Consider the following 21,219-nt stretch of genomic DNA (forward strand, 5'->3'; position numbering starts at 1 on the left):
TAATAACGTAAAATAAAATTAAATACATTAAGAATTAATAAGTTTTAAAATCTTTAAAAGAATTTTAATAATTTATAAATTTTACGAACTTTTACCGTTGTTTTATTAAGGATTTTTTTAAAATAATGCGGTTTATTATTAAAGTAAATAAAAGTAATAAATAAGATTAAAAATAAATTAAAAAAATAAATAAAATGTTTAAAACTTTTAAATATTATTTTATTTAAGTTTTAATTATAATATATTTTAATTTTACGAGATAAATATATATAAAAATAAATATTTTTAATTATATTTTTAATATAATATTTTTTTAAAAAAATAATAATAAAAAATTATAACCTGTTATTTTTTATTTTTAAAAGTTTATACTTATGGAAATAAATTATAAAATTTACGATAAAAAATTTTTAATAATAATAAATATTTTTAATAAATAATATTAATATTTAAAAAAAGTTAAACACCGTATTAAAGTTTATTTAAATTATTAAAACTTGTTATATTTTATTATTACGAAAGTTTTAAACTAATATTAAATACGTTAAATATAAAAACTTTTATTATATTAATTCATTATAAATTACCGATTAAGTAAATAAAATAAAAAAGTTAATATTTTATTAAAATTATTATAATATTATTTTAAAAAAAAGGGAGTTAAAAATTAATTTATTAAAGTGGTTTTATAGGAAAAATATTTTTTATATTTATAAAAATTATTTTTTTTTTATTCCTTGCCGTTTTTATAATTTCGGTAAAATTTTATAATATATTAACTTTTAAATAATTTAGAAAATTTATTAATTAATTTAAAAAAATAACCTAATAAAACTTAAAATATATTTTATAACTTAGGAAATTTTTTAAAGATATAAAAATTATTAATAAAATTTTATATAAAAAAAATTACTTTTAAATTTTAATAAATTTTTAAAAAAAAATTATTTCTTTAAAATATAATATTTTCATAGCTAAATATATAAGTATAAATAAAATTTTTAAGTTAATTATTTAAAACTTTTAATAATTAAATATTAAATTTATTATTAAAAATTATATATAAAAATATTTAAAATATTAATAAAATAAAATTTAACGTTATATTTTTTTTAAATTATTATAATTTATAAAATTATATTATATTTTTTAATAAGTTATAATTATAAATTTTATTATAAACTTATTATTATTAAATAATTATAATTTTATATAAATAATAATAAATATTTTTATAAAAATGGTATATTTTATTTTTTTTAAAAAAAGGGAAAAAAAAATTAAAAATTTAATATAAATTTTTATTAAATAATATTAAAAATTATATAACATTTCTTTTAATATAATTTTTAATTAAAACTTTAAGTTTATTACTTATTTATAAAAAAACTTTTTTAAATTAATAAATATTAAATTTTATATAAATATAATTTTTCATTTATAAATTAATAATTAAATTAAACGGTTTAATTAAACTTTTAAAGTTTATTTCCAAGTTTTTATTAATTATAAAATAAATAATTAAGAAAATTTATTCGTTATTATTAAATTTATTTATAATAATATTTTTTTAATTTTATTTAATTTTATTCCTTTTATGTAAATTATAATTATTATTTAATAATTTATAACTTATTAAATAAAATATTTTAAAACTTAAAAAATAAATTATATATTTATTAAATAATTTAAGTGTATAAATAAGTTAAAAAACGATTAAAAAATAATTATTAATGTATAAAAAAATAAACCGATAAACGATATTAAAAAATTTTTATATATAAATAAAGTTAATTAATTATATTAAATATTAAAAATATTAAAACTAAATGCTTCGTTAAAAAATTAAATAAAAAAATGTTTAATTTTTTTAAAATTTAAAAAATAATTTCTTTTATCGTTATTAAAGTTATTTTATTTATAAATTAAAAAATTTATAATTTATTTTATATTTCATTTATTAAACTTTATTACATTAATAATTAAAAAATACTTAACTTTAATTAAGTTTTATAAAAAATAAATTTAATAAAGTTTAAAAATTATTAAATAAATAAAATAAAAGATTTTATTAAAATTTAAAATAAAATAAAATATTTAATTAAATAAAAAAATTAAATAATTAAAAAATATTAAATTTAAAAATTATATAAATATATAATTAATAAAAGTACGCGTAAAGTAATTAAAGTATTCCATTGGTTATATTTTAATAAACTTTAAAACAAATAAACTTTAATTTAACGTTTAAAAATAAATTTTAAAAAAAAAAAAATTAATATTATATAACAATAAATATCATGTTTTTAACATATATAAAAATATAAGATTATTAAATTAAAATAATTAATTTATTAATTATTAAAAATGGTTATTAAGTTACCATATATATGCAAGATTAATTAATAAAATGTTTATAAACGTTTAAAGCGCTAAAGCTTAAATTTTAGGCATAATAGATTAAACTCAAATAATTAAGACAATCCCCTTTCGAAAAAGAGGAGAGGATCAAAGACCTAAGACCCCTAAAGAATTATTACATGAATTAAACCTATGTTCCAAGCTTATTCCCCTTGTCACATAAAAAGCCGCTGCACTTGTGGTAGTTTCATGGACTCAACTTATTAGCTTACATTACCGTTACCTTCACCGTTGACGCCTGAAGAATATTTCACATCGCCCCTTAGAAACCCCCAAGTGGCAACTGCTTGTGATGTTATGCCAACGGTTTCTCGTCGTTTCATTCATGTTACATACGACGACTTGCCAAGATCGAGGGGTGATGGAAGCATGACCTACAAGATACATTATACTATGAGTTTAATACGCTCGTACGATCGATAAGGACTCAGATTATAGCCTCAGTCGACTATGATAAGCTTTCTAGGTAGGTAGTCGTAAATTCATAGGGAACACTGTTATTACAAGTACTTTGATATTAGGAGTAATATTAGTACTTATGCACCATACCTATTCACAGACCGAGTTCAGCAATGGCTGATACGATTATGATAAAAAAAGAAATACCACCTCGGTGGAGTCTTATGTTAGGTCGACGCTCAATTATCACCAGTATAATACAGCTTCAGAATATCCTATCAGTTGATTCAGCACTGGGTCAATTGCCTCGCCATCTTGGTACCTAGTAGATAAACAGGTACAAAGTAAGTTGTAATCAGTCCTACTGTATACGAATAGGTAGGTCCTACGCGCTGGCTATACGAAGCTATAAGTGGCGGCTCGATGGAAAGAAATTTCGGATTGTTTAATCGCCACTAGGTATAAGGGATGTTGAATGATGTGATCGATTTGCTAAGGTCGCGCATCTAACAACACTAGTAACATTTGTTTCCTTGGATTTTGTTTAAGCCTTAAGCAAGATTGTCATGTCCACACTATCTATCAGCCATAGTGCCACCTACGCAACTCCCTCCGTATCCGCAATTCTGAAAACGTATTTTACAGCATGTGCTTTGCCAGCTTTCAGATCCTCTAATGCTTTCTTAATGCCCCCTAGGCCCCCGGGTACAACCTCCTGGGGTTGTGCTTTGAACCATCCTTCCTGCAGAGCACGAGTGATGTATCTAAAGTAGATAAAGCCGAAGTCCTTTTCAGTTGTGTGGATATTTCCCACGAGAACTACGGAATTCGAGATACGAGGAGGAAATTCGTAGTTATCTGGGGGCAAAACCCCTGTTATCTTAGCTCCTTCGTCGAGGACCTTGCTGACGGTAGCGTAGCTGTTGTGCTCCGACGTGGCATCAAAAGCATATAGGAGTTTAAGTCCTGCTGAGGCTTTCTTAAGACCTTCGACAACGGCGTCGTCCCCGTCACGGTAGTCGATGACGACGTCTCCCTTGGTACGATCGATCAACGTCTCTACGTAGGGCCGAGACTTTCCAGCTATGCAGATGAGGGGATGGATGTTGCTCTTTCGGGCGAACTGGACGGCGTAGGCGCCAACGGCCGAGGATGCGCCATGGATAACAAGTGCCATAGACTCGGTTGCCGGTGTCCACGGCTGCGGGAGACCGAGATGGCCATACAGCCCAACTACTGCCGTCATAGCAGCTAACGGGATAGCTGCGGCCTCTGATAGATTTGTTAGCATATATCTACTCTCCTGCGTCACATGATAGTCGTGGCCAACTCAAACCTTCGAATGTCGTCTTCGGCGGGATATGGAAAGTGGCATGCTGCCATGCGATGGCATACTCGGCGTAGGATCCGTGTGGTTGCAGAACCTGGTGAAATGCGCCAACGCGATCCCCAGGTTTAAATTCTATCACATTTTCGCCAACCTCTTGCACCACGCCAGCAATGTCATCACCCGCATTGCCGGTGACATTGCGCAATTCTGCTAATTTCCAGTCTTTAGGGTTGGATCCGCTCACAACGACCTGTTAGGGCTTCTTAGTACTAGAAATAGGGACATCAGATACGCATCTTGTAGATATATAGGTACCTTTATAAGGACCTGGTCGGCGTTAGGCTTCGGAATAGGCGAGTCGACGATCTCGACTTTTAAGCCTAGGTAATGTCAATGTTGCCTAAGGGACGAGCTCTGGTTGTTGAGCACGCACCTTTAGATACAATAGCTTCCTTCATTATGATATCAAGGACTCTTCCGTTCCAGTTAGTGGTATTCTATAGTTTTATTCTTACTTACTACCGACTTGTGCAGGTAGATGTCTAGATGGATTTGTAAGTTTTCAGGGACAAATTCATATAGAGTTGCGAAGCCGGCAGGGTCGGATAATATTGTGGGCTGAGCAGTTCCGTTAGAAATGGTATTACCGTAAGTGATATCAGCGGGCGGGGCTCGAGGTTGCATTATTTGGAGATGTAACATGTACTGATTGTTTATTAATTATCACGACATGTAGTCCTCCCTTCTCATTGGAGAGGTCAAGCCGGAGATACTCAAATGAATTACTGTGTTTATATAGCTCCTACCGGCGCACGCTATTATATATCCCTGGTGGGTAACTAGGTAGGTACGGATTAGAATCATACCGGTTGTCTACAGTAGCAGCACTCGTAAACGTCAGATTTGGTAGAGAGGGCGTAAAATAGTTGCTCGATATCATTTCTCAAAATCATATTAAAGATTGCTTCATAGCTCGGCCCCTTTTCACGTCAATTTCAGGTAGCACTATACTTCTAATACTATATCACGAGACCTGACCCTTCATCATTTATCAAGCCAAAATCAGTATAAGATGGATACCCTCCTTTTTATTTTTATTTTTTTCAAAAGTGCCGCAGGCGCCTTATCGTCGAAGGGGGAATAGTACCATTCATCCCACAACCCGCTTCGACACAAGATGAAACGGTGTGGATGTACCTGATCTTGCCTGACTCTATCCTAAATAAATGGCTGTAGAAGAGGAGTTAACAGTTGTTCCTTCAAGAAATTTACTCGATTATTGCGGGGGATCTTCAGATGGACATTCTATCAACTGGACCAGAAAATGTGGTGGAGTAGCGAGGGAGGCTGAAAAAGGACAATGTGAATTCTGGATATATCTATCTTACCTATCAGGCATCGGCTTCTGACCTTGCGATCGGTCAAGCCCAGGGAAGCCAAGGAATATGTCGACGACACCCAGGGTCTCGTCCACGACGAAGCGGCGATCAGTGACTACCAGGGTCGAAGGTAGGCCTGCAAGCGTGCAAGAATCGCCAGTCATGTTCAGCGGAGCGGTAGATGCGCCCCCTTCCAGCCGCGAGCAGGGAACACCGAAAGGGACGACTACGCTCTCGTTCTTGAACCGCTCAAAATAAGAATTACCGGCTGATTTGATCACCTCTCGACTGTCTCTCTTTTCCTCAGGGATAGGATCCCAGTTTTCCAGCGAATCCCAATAGAGATCTAGAGTGCCGGAGTATGCTGTGTTAGTATTTCGTAATATGATTCTAGAATACTTATGCAGGATCTCGAAGATGCGGAATTGTTTCACTCACTGCCATACCGTTAGAGACCTGATATATACCTAGGAACGTGGAATGGAAATTTGGAGATCGTTCGGAAAACTAAGTGATAAATCTCGTTACAAGTTTTGATACATACCAACCTGTCGCGTTGAAAGCCCAGTCTCCGGCGTCAGTAACAATCGATTCCATCAATGAAATTTCATTATCACTGTTGAATAGTATGCGCGTGCCGATGACATACTGATGAGGGTTCGTTGCAGCGATGATCTCGGTGAATGTTGCACAGTTGACTGTATCGTGGATGCTTCGATTATGATCTATCTTAATAGATTCTGCCAAAACACCTTCTGGGATGGCCTTAGGAACTTCGTTTTCGGTGTAAGTGACATTAGGTGCTGCTAGTGCAACTACGTCGTTGGCGGTTCCGGCAGCCTGTGCCGTGACATACTTGTCGGTAGCACCTATGAGAAATTCTCTTGTGCACTCAGCTGAAGCCGATGTAGAAAATAGTAGCCACCCCAACAACAAAAAGATAGTCATGCTTGAACTATCTCCACCGACAATGCCTTGGGAGATATGTAATATGAACGGTCTTCTAGTATGTACTCGTCAAGAGGAAAGGGTATCAGAAGAGTCGAGGGCACCTATTAGGTAAAAATGAGGAAGGTCGACTAATATTTACCCGGACGTTCTCATGAACAAATCAATATGAACCATACTTTGCCACAGGGAACCTTCACCCACGCGGCACAACCGAAACAGCCTGTTATGCCCCCGTCAGATTGCCATGCCATTCTAGGTAAGTTACTGAGATCTAGCCGGTTCAAAATAGGTCGAATCAGCAATGAAAGCTATAAATTACGGCGGGAGCCATCAACACCATATAATTATGCCTCTTTAAGCTTGAGTTGATCCTTATCGGCAATTAAGGAATTGGGATGTTAATGAGGTTGAAATTATATGCTCAACACAATATGAGGGGCTGGCGGAACTGAACCCAGCCTGGGTAGGTATATATGAATCATTTAATGTTTTATTTCCTGGTCTGGAAGGTAGCGTCTCCGTACTCGACGACGATATTCATAGGTGAGAGTGACTTACCTGTTGAGTTAAAGAGAAAGAAAAGATTACTAGCCTGGTAGATACATGGCATGGTAATCTAGATGTAGGTGAAATGCGCCGTTGAGATTCCGTGACTGGTTTCCTTGACATAATGACACATACTTGGCTCCTGACGTTATCCTCGATAACGCGAAAGTCGGGACCCCTTATTGGATAAATCAGCCGACCAGATTATGGGGTAGTTGAATGGATGTGTGTCTGCTTAGGGGCTAAGGCTTAGCATGCCATAGGGAGCGTATCACCTCTAGTCTCATAGGATGGAGTGATATCCGGGACAGAAGTGATGGTCGAAAATGTGCACCAAACTAAAACAAGGCTACGAAGTCGTGGCGTACTTAGGGAGACAATTGCAGGTTTTTGATGTCGTGATATACAGATCCGCATCCATTCAGAGATACGACGATGCTACCGTGAACAGGATATCCGCAGCTCGAAAAATTAATATACATCTCCATCAATTTTAAAGATGGAATACAGTGAGGGTCGTATGTAGAGGCACATGAGAAGCATTGTACATATAGGCCGTTACTAGTTCCTATTCCGAGAAGAGCAGTATCGGAAATGGCGAAGTGACTCCTCAAGCACATTATCCTAAGGAATGCAGAAGTCAATCCAGCTGCCCAGGTAATCAAGCCGATTGCGACTGCTGTCCTGGATTTCATGCTCCCGGTATATCTCCTCGAACTCCTTATAGCTCAGTCTCCCCCAACCGCCCCTTTCTCTTGCTTCCTGTTCTGCGAGGTTGAGTCGCTTCCATGTCACGAGCGTAGAGTGTGGTATCTCGGCTGACGGCTCAGGTTCGAGGATTTTCGTCTCGGCAACCCGAGCGTTTTCGGGTAGTCCAGAGCCATTAATGGGCATTTTGCCTTTAGGCTTGGCTTCAGCCGCTCGAGAGGTGGGTCCGTTAGGTGAGGTCCGCTGGACGCTATTGGGACGATTCTGGGGCAGGGTAGGATCACGATGATCTGATGACTCCGAAGAAGTTTCGGCGTCCTCCAGGGCGGCCCCCTCTTCAAAAATAGGCAGTGCCTTGTCGTCGTCGCTTGGTGTTTCCGCAGTTAGATGTTCCGACTCGGGAGAACGAATTGTGTAACCGCTAGTCGAAAGCAATTCAGGTAAGCTCTGGTCCGAGATAGGATGGCTCCGGTCCGAATCGTGCGTCTGATGCTCAGGCTCGTGGGGCGGCCGATTTTCGGAATCATCGTCTTCATCTTCGAGGTTGACGGTATCTATGAGTTTATGGTGCTTTTCGCGCAGTTTCTTGGTTTCTGCGGCCTGGACGGCGAGGTCCTCTTTCTTTTTGAAGATCTCGTCTAGCAGCTCGTTAAATGCTTGCTGCGTTATTTGATAAAGTATTTCCTTCCCCGCGTCTCGCTCCGCGTCTGGGATCTCCATCCCACCCCATCTCTCCGGTACGCTTCGAGAAGAGGTGGATGGGTTGGAGCGAGTCTCATAATCATCCGCGTCTTCAGCGAACCGTACCTTGGAAGATGATCTCGACCGCGGAGAGAGAAAGTGAGGCGCCGACTTGGATGATTCACCGATACCGTTCAAATTTAGCAGCACATCCTGGTTCTCGTCCCATCCCTGTGGGGGTAAGGCGCCTTCTTCCTCGTCTAGATAGAATTGGCGTCGCTTCCATCTTTCAAGCAGCTGTCTTCTTGCAAGCACCCTCTTTCGCTTGTCGGCGCCTAATCTGTGGTTGTGACTGTTCGCAACTATAGCCTGATGCTGCACCCTAAGCTGGCTCTCTGTTGGTAACGTATTGGTGAATCTGCTTGCATCCGGAATAGCCCGAGTAGAGGATGAGCCCGTGGCCTCGTCCACCGCATTGCTCTCAGGCTGTCCGGTCTCGTCAACTTCGTCAATCCCCTCATCTTCGGGTTCGCTCTGCCCGTCTTCGTCTGAGGAGCCTGTCTCAGCATCCTCGCCTAGAGAACGTTCTTCATGGCGGATGGACTCGAGGATGTCGTCAAGCTGCGTATAATCACCGACGAGCAATGTTGCTAGGTCAACAGTGTTGTGTGGTGGGTTTATTATCCCTGGCCAGTAGCGAGTATCTCCGTTAGGGGACTGGGGCCTCCTTGAGGAAGACCCAAATGATTCGGTGAAGAAACCCGGGCTATTGTGTCGAGCGAACAGGCTGCTGAGGATCTCCTCGCGGCCGGACGTATCTAGCTTATCTTCGTTGACGACTCCTTTACCATCATTGACTTCCACATCTCCGTTTGATCGAAATATCTTGCCTTCCATCGGCCTCGAATGATCAGCTGCGGGGACCCTACCCTCCCTGCCGAACAAACTGCTCAGGGGCTGTCTGCCATTGATGAGTTGCTGCGCTTCAGTAGTCGTCATCATGTGGTCGTCGAGACCTTCGAGGATGTCCTTGTGCATCTGTTTGTAAAGGACGTAATAGGCCCGGAACATTCGCAAAAAGTCCCGTCGGCTCACATAGCCATCACCGTCGATATCGTAGCCATCAAATGTCATTTTAAGCTTATCTTTTCGTTTCCTGTAAGAAACACCATGTAGGAACTCCTCGAATCCGATTAGATCGTCATGGTTAGTATCATAAAACGCAAACATGCGGTCATGGATTAGGTTAGGCGCTGCATGTCGGTAGCCACCAGACGGAACGAGGCAGCGCTCGAACGTTTTGCGGTCCATCGCCAAGCCAAGCCCGTCAGGATCATCCCTCCACTCGGTGTTGGCCATGAAAGTCCACTGCTCCCAGAAAGCATCAAGCTCGACGCGTTCGAAGCCTGTATCGTGGGACCACTTAGAGAGGAGATATCGTGGCAGGTTACGTATCGAGTTGTCGGGATCACCTGGATACCAAGACGGCTGTACATGCCGGGTTCCAAAAGGCGGAGCGGGTACTTTGACTTTATAGAAGACATGGGTCTTGTTGTGTAGGCCTTGAGATTCGCAGACTTCGCATAGATCAAAGTCGGCGCAGTTGGCGCATCGATATCGAATACCGCGTATGGGCACCATACCGCAGCCATTGCACTGGCAGCCACGGTGCACATAGGCATTGCGCCTCGCGTTATCCTCAGATACTCGGAACAGGAGGGTTACTATGTTCTCGCCAGTGCGCTGGCGCGGGGCTTGGCCGCTGTCGTTGTACCATTCATCCGGGTTCTGGTCATCGGGATGAGAGTGAGATTCTGGATTAGGAACGGAAGTGGTTGTCTCGGCATTTTCATCACCATGGGAATCGGACTCGGAGGAATCGTCGCGACGCTGAGAGGACCGACGAGGTCGTCTCAGGGCATTTCGGCGGTGCAAACCGGGACCAGTAGAAGCGAGATCGAGATCGGATTCGGAACCGTTATTGTTGTACTGGACATGGTAATAATAATAGCCTAAGGACACTGTTGTGACGGCAGAAACTACAGCGATGGCTATGCGCGGTCGGGTCAAGGCTGAAGCGATTGGAGAAGAGGACAAATGCGCCATGATGAATGGGCAACATTCATGGCGGATAAACGACGTAAATGCTCTTAGGGTGATGAAAAGATGAGGAATAACTCAGAGAAGGAGTGGTAGACGATCATGGCGCATTGCAGAGCATTTCCGTGAGGGCCTACCGAAATTACCTTGTTTCTTCTATTTTGCCCTTTGTTTGGTGGACGAAAATAAGTTGGTGATGGTGATGATATAGTAGGTACTACTAGGTAGGTAGTGATAAATTGATATGCAAATGCGTCCAACCTGGAACCTAAAAGCGGGTACCTATCTGATTACTTAAGCTAGTGGTGCTAGCGGGTGCCCACAATATTGCATTCAGCTGATGTCACCGTAAGATGTGGGTACATTCAATATTGCCCATCCTATCGCATAGGGATTTAACTATTACGATGATAATGTCAACAACTTACAGAATCATCCAGATTCCATACCTATGCAAATATTTCACTTTTCACGATTTTCTATCAAGAAGCAAAACAAAGATAGATCTCTAAAGGTCTAGTTTCAAAATCTACCTAATAGAATAGAGGATCACCACTAACACAAAACGTTCTTCAAACCAAAGTCTACTTCCAATATATATCCCATCTCCTCCTACGATATTCAACATTTCTTTAGATATATATATACCTATTTCTCAACCGGGAAGGTGAAGCTGTCAGGTCCAACATAGGCCTCTATCGCACCGTTCGGGTTAGGTTGTTGGTTCTGCCAAGCGATCTCCTTCGCCAGGATGGTATGCTTGCCATGGGCGACGACGCCCGGCGATACTTCGCGCCACTTTAGTAACAGTTAGTGGCTGATTTCTTAAGAGAACCTGAATGATTCAAGGCCAATCTCGGACGCGGCAGCTCTTAATCAAGTTTGACAAGGAAATCCGGCAAAGGGACCAAAGGAACATGATGTTACGTACAATTTCCAAATCGGCACCGGAGTCGGCCGTTCGGGTCAGGCTGAAGGACGTCGCCGAATCGGCGCACGGAGTCTTTTCGATATTAGGAAACTTTTGATAAGTAGGCGTGCTTATAACGCATTTCGCTTCGCCTTTGCCGTCCAACGAAACACTGAGGCTAGCGCTTCAAGAGGGTTAGCCACAATTAGGTTCATTCATTAAGACCGAGTGATGATTGAACGTTGACTCACTGTCCAACTGACGAATGTGGTGTAGCTCCAGCAGAGAATCCAGTAACAGAGAACTGAGAGGCAGTGCCTTGCGCGTGCGCGAGGCCAGCGGCGACGACGACGCTAACAAATGATGCACCTGACAGCTTCATCTTGAATATTCGGAGGTCTTTGTATGGTTTAAAGCGCTTAACACGGCGAAGAGAGACTTAGGCTATCGATGAGATTCGAAGCAAGTGGTGTCGTCCTCATAATGTGAGTCTTTCTAGGTCTATATAATTCTAATAAGACCCATTATTATAAATCCCGACCTATGGGTTAATAGAACAACGGAAAAAGGGAAGGTCAAGAAATAACTTTTCGACTCCTATTCCCGGTGATCAGCACTTCGGTCGAGCTCGTGTAAATCAATAAATCTATTCAAAAGGTCCTAGTGGAGAAGTAACCGACCGCCCATTTCCCAGAACGACGAGACTCCCCTTTATACGTGCCCTACATTGGCTTACCCGCCTAGCCATGTGAGGAACGGTTAGTCAATATCATCAGAACGATTCACACATAGATGTTTTTCTTACTCATCTTCGTTTATCCATGCATTTCGTCGCGTAAATTCACCGCGTTTACTGGAGGTTGGTAGACGATCAGTACTAAACTCGTGCCAAGTACACCGCCCAGGCTAAGAACATTATAGATGACACCTTCTCCCCCGGATTATTTAATTAAAATTATCCAAGCATCTCGGTTTAGATATATTTTGGGTTGCCACCAGACTACAACTCCATCAAAAATTATCACTTTACTACCAACAGTCCCCAGGGTCCACTCAACTTTACTAAAAGCCTGGTTTTGGTTGGTTAGATTTCTTGTTACCCACCTGAAAATCGTTTGCCTATTACCATATATACCCGTTTTGCGAAGAATGTAGTCTTGTGTTAACTGAAGAGATACCCATTGACCTTCCATCTGGTTGGTGTGATTTACTTTAATAAAATATAATATTATACCATCGATAATGTTGAGAGAGATAGTGCCTTGCTAGATAGATAGTATACAAGCCGAGTGTATAAATGTAACCCAGGAGTGTGACCACGGTGCCAAGTCGCAGACTTATCATGTAAATACCAAAACAAGTCTAGGTCATTGAACATAGTAGTAACGAATCTTCAAGATTGGGAGCTGGTCAACGTCCTTGAGGTGGAAACGAAAACGGGGTTAAACTAAATCTCACCAGCTCTCTTTGCGACCTTTGACTATTTAAATCAATAATTAGATGAGTTACATGGTCTGTCTCATTTTCGTTTATATCGCCGGTTCTATTACCATCTATATTACCTAATCGACGTGAAAGAACACGCTTAAAGAATACGATAAGTTGTTCTCGAGGATATACGGTAAAAACTCTTATGAAAGACAAAGCATAACAATAATGTGTGGGTGTTTAGAAAAGGTTATATAAAGTACTAAGGTACAAGTCCAGTATCCATTGTGCCGGTAAAGCCTTAGGAATAACCAGCTCTAGGTGAGCAGTGAGGATGCGGTAACGGGAAGCTTGCGTTAGCGCTTCGGGATCTAAAATTAGGCCACCCCCGGGCCACCCCACGATATTCGATCTACTTTAGCGGGAGTTGGTAGGGCTAAACAAGGCCTGTGCAAGGCTGTATAAAGTCTTGTATAAGGCTTGTAGTGTCATTACTTTTACAGGGTTTAATTTTTAAAAATAAAGTTTTAAATTTATTATATTTTTATATAAATTTTATATAAAGTAATTAATATTTATAAAATTTTTAAAATTTATAAATTTTTTTATTAAATTATTTATTAAATATATTATATTATTTATTATAATTATATATTATATTTTATTTTTATTTATTATAATAATATATTTAATATATTATAAATTTTAAATTTATTTATTATAATATTTTATAAATTTATTATATTTTTATTATAAACCGTTATAATAATATATTATAATTCCGATTTTAATATTTATAATTTATCGTTTATTTAAATATTTAATTAATATTATTACCGATTTTTTATTATTTATTTATTAATAATTATTTTTTATTATTTATTTATTTTTTACGTGTTTATTTTTTACGTGTTATTTTTTCCGTATATTTCATGTTATTTTTATTTAATAAAAACGTTAAAACCGTATTAATTAATATAAAATTATTTAAACGAAATATTTTTTTCGTATAAAAATAAATATATTATTTATTTATTTAAAATTAATAATTAAAAATAAATATTAATACGTTAAACATTTAATCGTTTTAAGGAAGTTTTTATATAAATATAATAATATTAAAAATAAAATATAACGTGTAAATATAAAAACTTTATTTTAATAAATATTTAATAAATTTTATTTTTATTAATTAATTTTAATATTAATTATATATTTTTAATAAAAATTATATATATTTATATTTAATATTTATTATATAATTTTATACATTTATTAAATTAATTTTATTATATTCGAATATATAATTATTTAATATATTTAATATATTATTATAATCGCGGGTTAAATTTTTATAATTTAAATAATATATTAAAATATTATATTTAATATTATAAATTATTTAAATATATATTTTATATAATTTTTATAAGTTATTTTTATTTAAATTAAAAAAATTAAAAACTTTTTATTAATCGGTTATTATAATAATTATAAATGTATAATTATTATAATAAAGTATTTTAATATTTAATATTAAAATTATTTTATTTTTTAATTTATTTAAATTTTAATATTATTATTTAACTTAATAATATATAACTTTTTTTATTTAATAAAATTAATATTTATTATAATAAAACAATTATTAAAATAATAAACTTTATAAAAACTTAATATTTTATTTTTTTCGTTTTATATTTTCATAAAAATAAAAATAACGAAAATATATTATTTCTTATTATATTTATAAATAAATATTTAATTTATAAAACCTAGCTTAATTTCGTCGTTAAATTAAATATATTAATTTTTTAAAAAAATATATTAATATATATTATTATATAAATAAATAAAAATTAACTTTTAATTTAATATTATTAAAAATAATAACTAAGAAAATAACATTATTAAATATTATAATAATAATAAATAAATAATATTTAATAATTTATATTAATATTATATTTCGAACTATATCCGGGCATTATAAAAACCAAATCCGAATTTAAATTAAAATAAATTATTAAATATATTATTTCGTTTATTATAAGTTAACATTTAATTAATATAAAATTCATTTAATTAATAAATTAATTTTAATATTTATAACAAGTTATTATAATTTATATTAATATTAAATAAACTTTAATATAAATTAATATTATATTTCTTAATATTAAATTAACCGTTAAATTATTACCGAATTAATATTTAATATTAAATAAACTTTAATTTTAAACGAATATTATTAAATATTAAAAAACATTATTAAATTTAAGCGAAATATTAAATTTAATTTATTAAACGTTATTAAATAATATTTTTTAAACATTAAATAAATATATTTAAATATTAAATAAATATCCCCGGTATTAAATAAATATTTTTAATAAATATATACTTTTAAATATTAAATAAATATTAAATATAAAAATAAATACCTTTATATTAAGTAAATATTAAACATAAAAATAAATACTTTTAAATATTAAATAAATATTAAACATATATTTTTAAATATCGGATAAATACATTTAAATATTAAATAAATATATTTAAATATTAAATAAATATTTTTAAACGTTAAATGGGTACCGTTAAATTTTAAAGTAAAATATTATTATTTAAATTTAAAATATAATTTAATTTTCCACCTTTTAATTAATATTATTAAATAACGTATATACACGTTATATTATAAATAATATAAAACGAAAACTTATAAATAATAATATTAACTTTTAAATTATAATTAATATAAAAAAAAAACTTATTAAAATATTAATAAAAAAAAATATTAATTATTTTATTTTTATAATTATTTTCTTTTTAAATTATAACTTTAATTTCGCTTTATTTTTATTTAAATAAAAAGAATTAATTAAATTATTTAATAAATTAAAATTATTATATATTTTATTAATTTTTTATATACTTTTATATATTTTTAATTATAATTATTAAAGTTATTATAATTTATTATTTAATAATATAAAATTAATTTTAATATATAATTTTTAATATTATTATTATTAAATTTATAATAATTTATTATAATTTAAAATTAATATAAACTTACTTTATTTAAATTATAATTTAATTTTATATTTATTATAAACTTTATCCGGTAAAAATTATTTAAATAAAATTAACTTATACGTTTATATATTTATTATTAAAAAATTAATAAAAAATATTAAATATATATTATTAATAAAATATTAATAAAATAAAATAATAAAGTTAATGTTAAATGAAATTATATAAATATAAACGTTATATATTTATTTATTAAAAAATTTAAATTTAATAATATATTATAAATTATTATCGAATATATAAATTTTAAATTAATTATATTCCTTAATATATATTTTTTATAATATTAATTTAAAAAGTTTTATTATAATATTATACCGTATTAATAAAATACGGTTATTATTAATTATATAAACGACATTTTTAAAATAAATTTAATTAATAATAATTATTTAATAATGTTAATAATTTCCAATATTAACATTTAATTTAAAATTTATTTTTTAATTAAATATGTTTTAAAGTTTAATATAAAATAATATAATATTAAAAAAAATTAAACATTTATTATATAACGCTTAAACGTAAATTATTAACTTTAAATCGTTATAAAAAAAAACATTTTATAAAATAAATTAAATTATAATTTATAAATTAATTTTAATTAATAATAATTTTTTAATATTAAAATAATTAATTTTATATATTTTTAATTTAAATTATTTATATAATATATTAATATATAATTTAAATTTAAATTTATAACGTATTAATATTAATTTTTATTTAATAAAATATTTATATTTATTAATAATATATATTCTTTTATAATTATAAAATAATAAATATTTATATAAATATTAAATTTAATTTAATTATAAAAGTATTAAATTATATGTTTTAAAATAAAATTAAAAGTTAAGTTTTTAATATTAAATATAAATATATTTATAAGATTTTATTTAATAATAAAATTTAAAATAAATAATAATTTTATTAAAATAAACGGTAATATAAACGGTATTATCATTTATTTTTAACCCCGTCCGCCCCGTCCGTTATAACCGTAATTATAACCGTAATTATAATCATAACCACGTTATAATATAAACGTATAATTATTAAAATAATTATACATATAAAAATTATTAATAATAAATTACAATGTAAATTAATAAAATTATTAATATATATTTTTAATTATATAAATAATATTTAAAAAGTTTTTTCGGTTATTATTCGAAATTTTTATATTTATAAAAACGTTATTTAATTTTATTAAAATAACGAAAACACGTATAATGAAATTAATAATTCCTTATTTCGTTTTTTAAATTTTAATCGTTTCCGTTATAAAATATAAATATATATATTTTAAAAAAAATTAATACCGTAATAATATTAAAATTATAATTAATTACCGAATATATAAAAATAAAATATAACTTCGTAAATAATAAATAAAAAATTAAAAACGTTATTATTTAAATAAGAAAAGTTAAATTTTTAACGTTTATATATAAAAACATTTATTATTTTTTTATAAAATTTTATTAATTAAAAAAATATACATTAATTTAATAAAGCCTTAAAATTTAAAATAAACGGGATTTAATAAACATAATAATATAAAATTAAAAACCGGGGTAAAATAAATAAAAAATAAAAATTTTTTTAATAAACTTTATTATAAAATATAAATTTTAATTTTAATATCGTTTAATTAATTATTTATATATTTATATATTTTTAAATTTTAATAATAATATTTATTATATATTATTATATTAAAATTAAAAATATTAAAAAAATTATTTAATTTTATTATTATTTATTTTATTAAATAAAATCGATAAAACTTATAAATTTTTAAACTATAAAATCCTGAATTTTTATTTTATTAAAATATATTTTTAATATAATAAATTATAAATATATATAAAATACTTTTTTTATTATTAATTATAACTTTAATTTCATAATTTAATTATCCGAAAAATTATAATATTTTAATAATATTATCGAAATTAAAATTATAAGAAAATAATATTATAAAAAAAATATTAATTACCCGATAACGTTCGTTAATATTAAACATTATTAATATTATATAAACTTTAATTAATAAACGGTATAAATTTTAATATACACCGAAATTATTAATAAAAACCGTAATTAAATATAAAATTACGTTTATTTTCGAATCGTTTTATTTTTTAAATATATTATAATTATACATTTTAAATTTTAATTTAATTCGGATAAAATAAAAGCAATGTTAACCACGCAATATAAGATCGCTTATTTCCGCCGCGTAATACCGTTAAAATAATTAAGAATAACTTTAATTTTATTTTTATATTTGATAATTATTTGATAATATATATCATTACTTTTTTTTTTTTATATATGTATTTTTATATCGTATATATAATATAATAATAATTAATTATATTATATATTTTTATAAGAAATATTTAATTAATTATATTTATTTATTTTATTATTTAATAACTTTATTTTTTAATAAAGTTTATTAATTTTATTATATTATTTAATATTATATATATTATTTATACCTTTAATCCTTAAATTAATTAACTCTTTTAAACAATATGGTTTAATATTTTTAAATTAAGAATAACTTTTTTGTTATTTTCTTTTAAACTTTTTTATTAGTTTTTTTAATTCTATGCGTGTAAGTTTTTCTACTTGGCTTATTTGTTTTAATACCATTTATATTAAAGTTAATTAATTAATTTTAAACATTTTTAATATATAATATATTTATTTTTTAATTAAAACTATTAAATATAATTAATATATTATTATATTTTATATTTTTCCTTTCTTTAATATTATTTATTTTTAATAAAAAGCAAGGGCACTTTTATAGTTAAGTTAAAATATTTTTATAATTATTAATATTATTATTTTTAAAATTATTTTAATTATATATATTATTAAAGTAATTATTATAATAAATAAAGTTAAATATATTTTAAAAAAGGATATTATTATTATATTTATTTATTAATTTATTATTATTTTATATTTTTAAATATATACGCTTTATTTTAATTATTTTATAAGTATAGGTTTTATTTTATAACTAAAAATAATCGTTATTAAATTCTTTTAAAACTTTTTTAATATTATTAGTTTTTTAAACTTTAAGTATATTAAGAAATATGTTTATATTTATATTAAGGTTTTTAAGGATTAATATAATAAGTTTAATAAAAATTAATTACGTAAAATAAATGAAGAAATATTTTCGAGATAAATTTTAAAATAAAAAAAATGGTTTATTATAATAGTGTATGATTATTTTTAGGTTGTTATTATTCGACTTATTTAAAGCTAAGAATATATAAAAATAAAATTAAAGCTTGTTATTATTTTAAGAATTTAAGTTTTTTTTTAAAAAGAAAATAAGGTTATTATAGTTAAAAAATTAATAAATATCCTTGCGGAAAGGTAAGAAATTATAATAATTATATAATAAGTTATTATATAAGTAATTTTTAATTATTATATAGTTATATATATGATTTTTTATAAATCATTTCTTATTATTTTTTAATTTTAAGATAATATAATAGAATTTTAATTTATAAAATAATTTAATAACGCGATAAAATTTATTATATAATTTAATAACGGGGAAAGAAGTAAATAATTTAATAAATTATTTTGTTTTTATTATTTCGGTTTTATTTAACTTGTCGGTATTAATAAAATTAATTATAAAAAATATTTCGGGGATAAAATTAAAAAAAAATTAATTTTTAAAGTTTAAATAAAATGAATATTAACTTAAATTAAAATATTAATATTAAATATAAAAAATATATATATAAAAAAATATATAATTTATTATTAAGTTAATTTAAGATATGGAAGTAATATTTATTATCCCGTAATATATTATTATTAAATATTTTAATAAAAGGTTTATTAATGTTTGGAAATTTTAATAAGAACGGTTTATTTTTTTAATTCTTCCTTTTATTTTTAATTTATATATTATAAGTTATAATATAATAAATATAATATAAAAAAGAATAAAAAATGTTATTATTAAAAGTTTACAAGCTTATTAATAAGTTTAAATTTAGATAATTAAAGTAATAAATATTAATATATTAAAGTAAATTTTTAACTTTATTACCGGTAAGAAATAATATAAATATAAGAAATTTATAAGAATTTATAATCCTTAATATAATAATAATGTTATTAATAATTTAATGGAAATGTAAATAAAATTAAAATTAAAAATAATTAATATTATTAAGTATAAGGATATAATAACATTTTAAGATAATATAAAGTTAAAGTTAATAATTATAATTTTAATAATTTTATTAATTAAATATTTAAAAGTAAATTTATTAAGTTTAAATTATATGTCCTGGGTTATTAATAATGATTATTAAAATATAAATTAATAATAATTATAAAATAATATTATTATTTTATAAAACTTTATTAAACTTAATATATTCCCATATTAAACATATTTTCGAATTTTTTAATAATTTTTTAAAAGTTATATAAATAACTTTTAATCTTATAAATAACTAGGTAGAATTAATTTATTACTTTTATAATACGTTAAGTTATTATTATTATTATTATTTTTAATAAAAATAAATAAATTATTATTATTCGAAATTATAATAATATTATTATATTTAATAAAAAGATTTTTATTATTATATTTAATAAAAAGATTTTTATTATTAATTATAATATTTTATTAATAATGTTTTTATTAAGTATTTTTACACGGTTTTTCATAACTTTATTTAAGTGGGGTATAATCGTTATTATAATCGTTAAATTATCGATAATTTTTAACATTTTTATAAAGTTTTTTTACCGAAAATAGCTTACATTAAAAGGATTTATTTAATTTTCCGTTTTATTATTTAAGTAATTTTTTAATCACTTCCATTACTTGTTTTTTAAACGGTTTACCACGGCCTCGCTTTAACTTTTAACTTAATTTAATAATAAATTTTTAATTTTAATTTTTAATAAATTCCCATTATAAAAAAAAATAAAATATAAAAGGATAATATATTTTAAAATATAACTCATATTACCAATAAATAGCTAAGTTTTATATATTTATAACCTTTATTAAATTTTAAAATAAACCATTAAATTAACCATAAAATACCGTAACTTCTAAGTTTTTAATTTATAATAATAATTTATTATTTGTTTTTAAAAAATATTAATATTATTAAATTATAATTAAGTTTATTTTTATTTATTATGTTTTTTCTTATACACTATTAATTATTAATATC

General features: G+C 28.3%; 4 protein-coding genes across 4 annotated transcripts; all 4 read right to left on the reverse strand.

The window, feature by feature from the left end:
* Positions 1–3,239: 3,239 nt before the first annotated feature.
* On the reverse strand, positions 3,240–4,976 carry F4807DRAFT_428054 (GroES-like protein). The gene is made up of 4 exons (XM_047998235.1): positions 4,584–4,976; positions 4,466–4,530; positions 4,157–4,400; positions 3,240–4,092 (listed from the first exon to the last, which is right to left on the reverse strand). Exons 1-4 carry the CDS (start codon positions 4,606–4,608, stop codon positions 3,419–3,421), a joined length of 1,008 nt encoding a protein of 335 aa, XP_047853857.1. The 5' UTR covers positions 4,609–4,976; the 3' UTR covers positions 3,240–3,418.
* Positions 4,977–5,003: 27 nt separating this feature from the next.
* F4807DRAFT_467887 (uncharacterized protein) lies at positions 5,004–6,477 on the reverse strand (the record flags this gene model as incomplete). Its single annotated transcript, XM_048002547.1, has 3 exons — positions 5,004–5,380; positions 5,539–5,875; positions 6,078–6,477. The coding sequence occupies 3 exons, from the start codon at positions 6,475–6,477 to the stop codon at positions 5,254–5,256; spliced, it is 864 nt and encodes a 287-aa protein (XP_047853858.1). The 3' UTR covers positions 5,004–5,253.
* A 1,109-nt stretch (positions 6,478–7,586) lies between these two features.
* On the reverse strand, positions 7,587–10,734 carry F4807DRAFT_103797 (EF-hand). Its single transcript, XM_047992666.1, has one exon. The coding sequence runs from the start codon at positions 10,519–10,521 to the stop codon at positions 7,651–7,653; it is 2,871 nt and encodes a 956-aa protein (XP_047853859.1). The 5' UTR covers positions 10,522–10,734; the 3' UTR covers positions 7,587–7,650.
* Positions 10,735–11,095: 361 nt separating this feature from the next.
* Positions 11,096–12,086, reverse strand: F4807DRAFT_103879 (uncharacterized protein). The gene is made up of 3 exons (XM_047992667.1): positions 11,677–12,086; positions 11,447–11,609; positions 11,096–11,313 (listed from the first exon to the last, which is right to left on the reverse strand). The coding sequence occupies exons 1-3, from the start codon at positions 11,805–11,807 to the stop codon at positions 11,164–11,166; spliced, it is 444 nt and encodes a 147-aa protein (XP_047853860.1). The 5' UTR covers positions 11,808–12,086; the 3' UTR covers positions 11,096–11,163.
* Between the last annotated feature and the right edge of the window lie 9,133 nt (positions 12,087–21,219).

The sequence above is a fragment of the Annulohypoxylon truncatum genome, assembly GCF_022578515.1.
Source record: "Annulohypoxylon truncatum strain CBS 140777 unplaced genomic scaffold F4807scaffold_18, whole genome shotgun sequence".
NCBI classification, from domain to species: domain Eukaryota; kingdom Fungi; phylum Ascomycota; class Sordariomycetes; order Xylariales; family Hypoxylaceae; genus Annulohypoxylon; species Annulohypoxylon truncatum.

Bases quoted from the DNA above. Each gene is read 5' to 3' on its own strand.
- F4807DRAFT_428054 (XM_047998235.1), bottom strand. From the start codon at position 4,608: ATGAAGGAAGCTATTGTATCTAAAG. The intron at 4,531-4,583 runs GTGCGTGCTCAA...GACATTACCTAG, and splicing joins GGAAGCTATTGTATCTAAAG to GCTTAAAAGTCGAGATCGTC. The intron at 4,093-4,156 runs GTTTGAGTTGGC...CAAATCTATCAG, and splicing joins GCCGAAGACGACATTCGAAG to AGGCCGCAGCTATCCCGTTA.
- F4807DRAFT_103797 (XM_047992666.1), bottom strand. From the start codon at position 10,521: ATGGCGCATTTGTCCTCTTCTCCAATCGCTTCAGCCTTGACCCGACCG.
- F4807DRAFT_103879 (XM_047992667.1), bottom strand. From the start codon at position 11,807: ATGAAGCTGTCAGGTGCATCATTTGTTAGCGTCGTCGTCGCCGCTGGC. The intron at 11,610-11,676 runs GTGAGTCAACGT...ACCCTCTTGAAG, and splicing joins CCACATTCGTCAGTTGGACA to CGCTAGCCTCAGTGTTTCGT. The intron at 11,314-11,446 runs GTACGTAACATC...CTGTTACTAAAG, and splicing joins CCGGTGCCGATTTGGAAATT to TGGCGCGAAGTATCGCCGGG.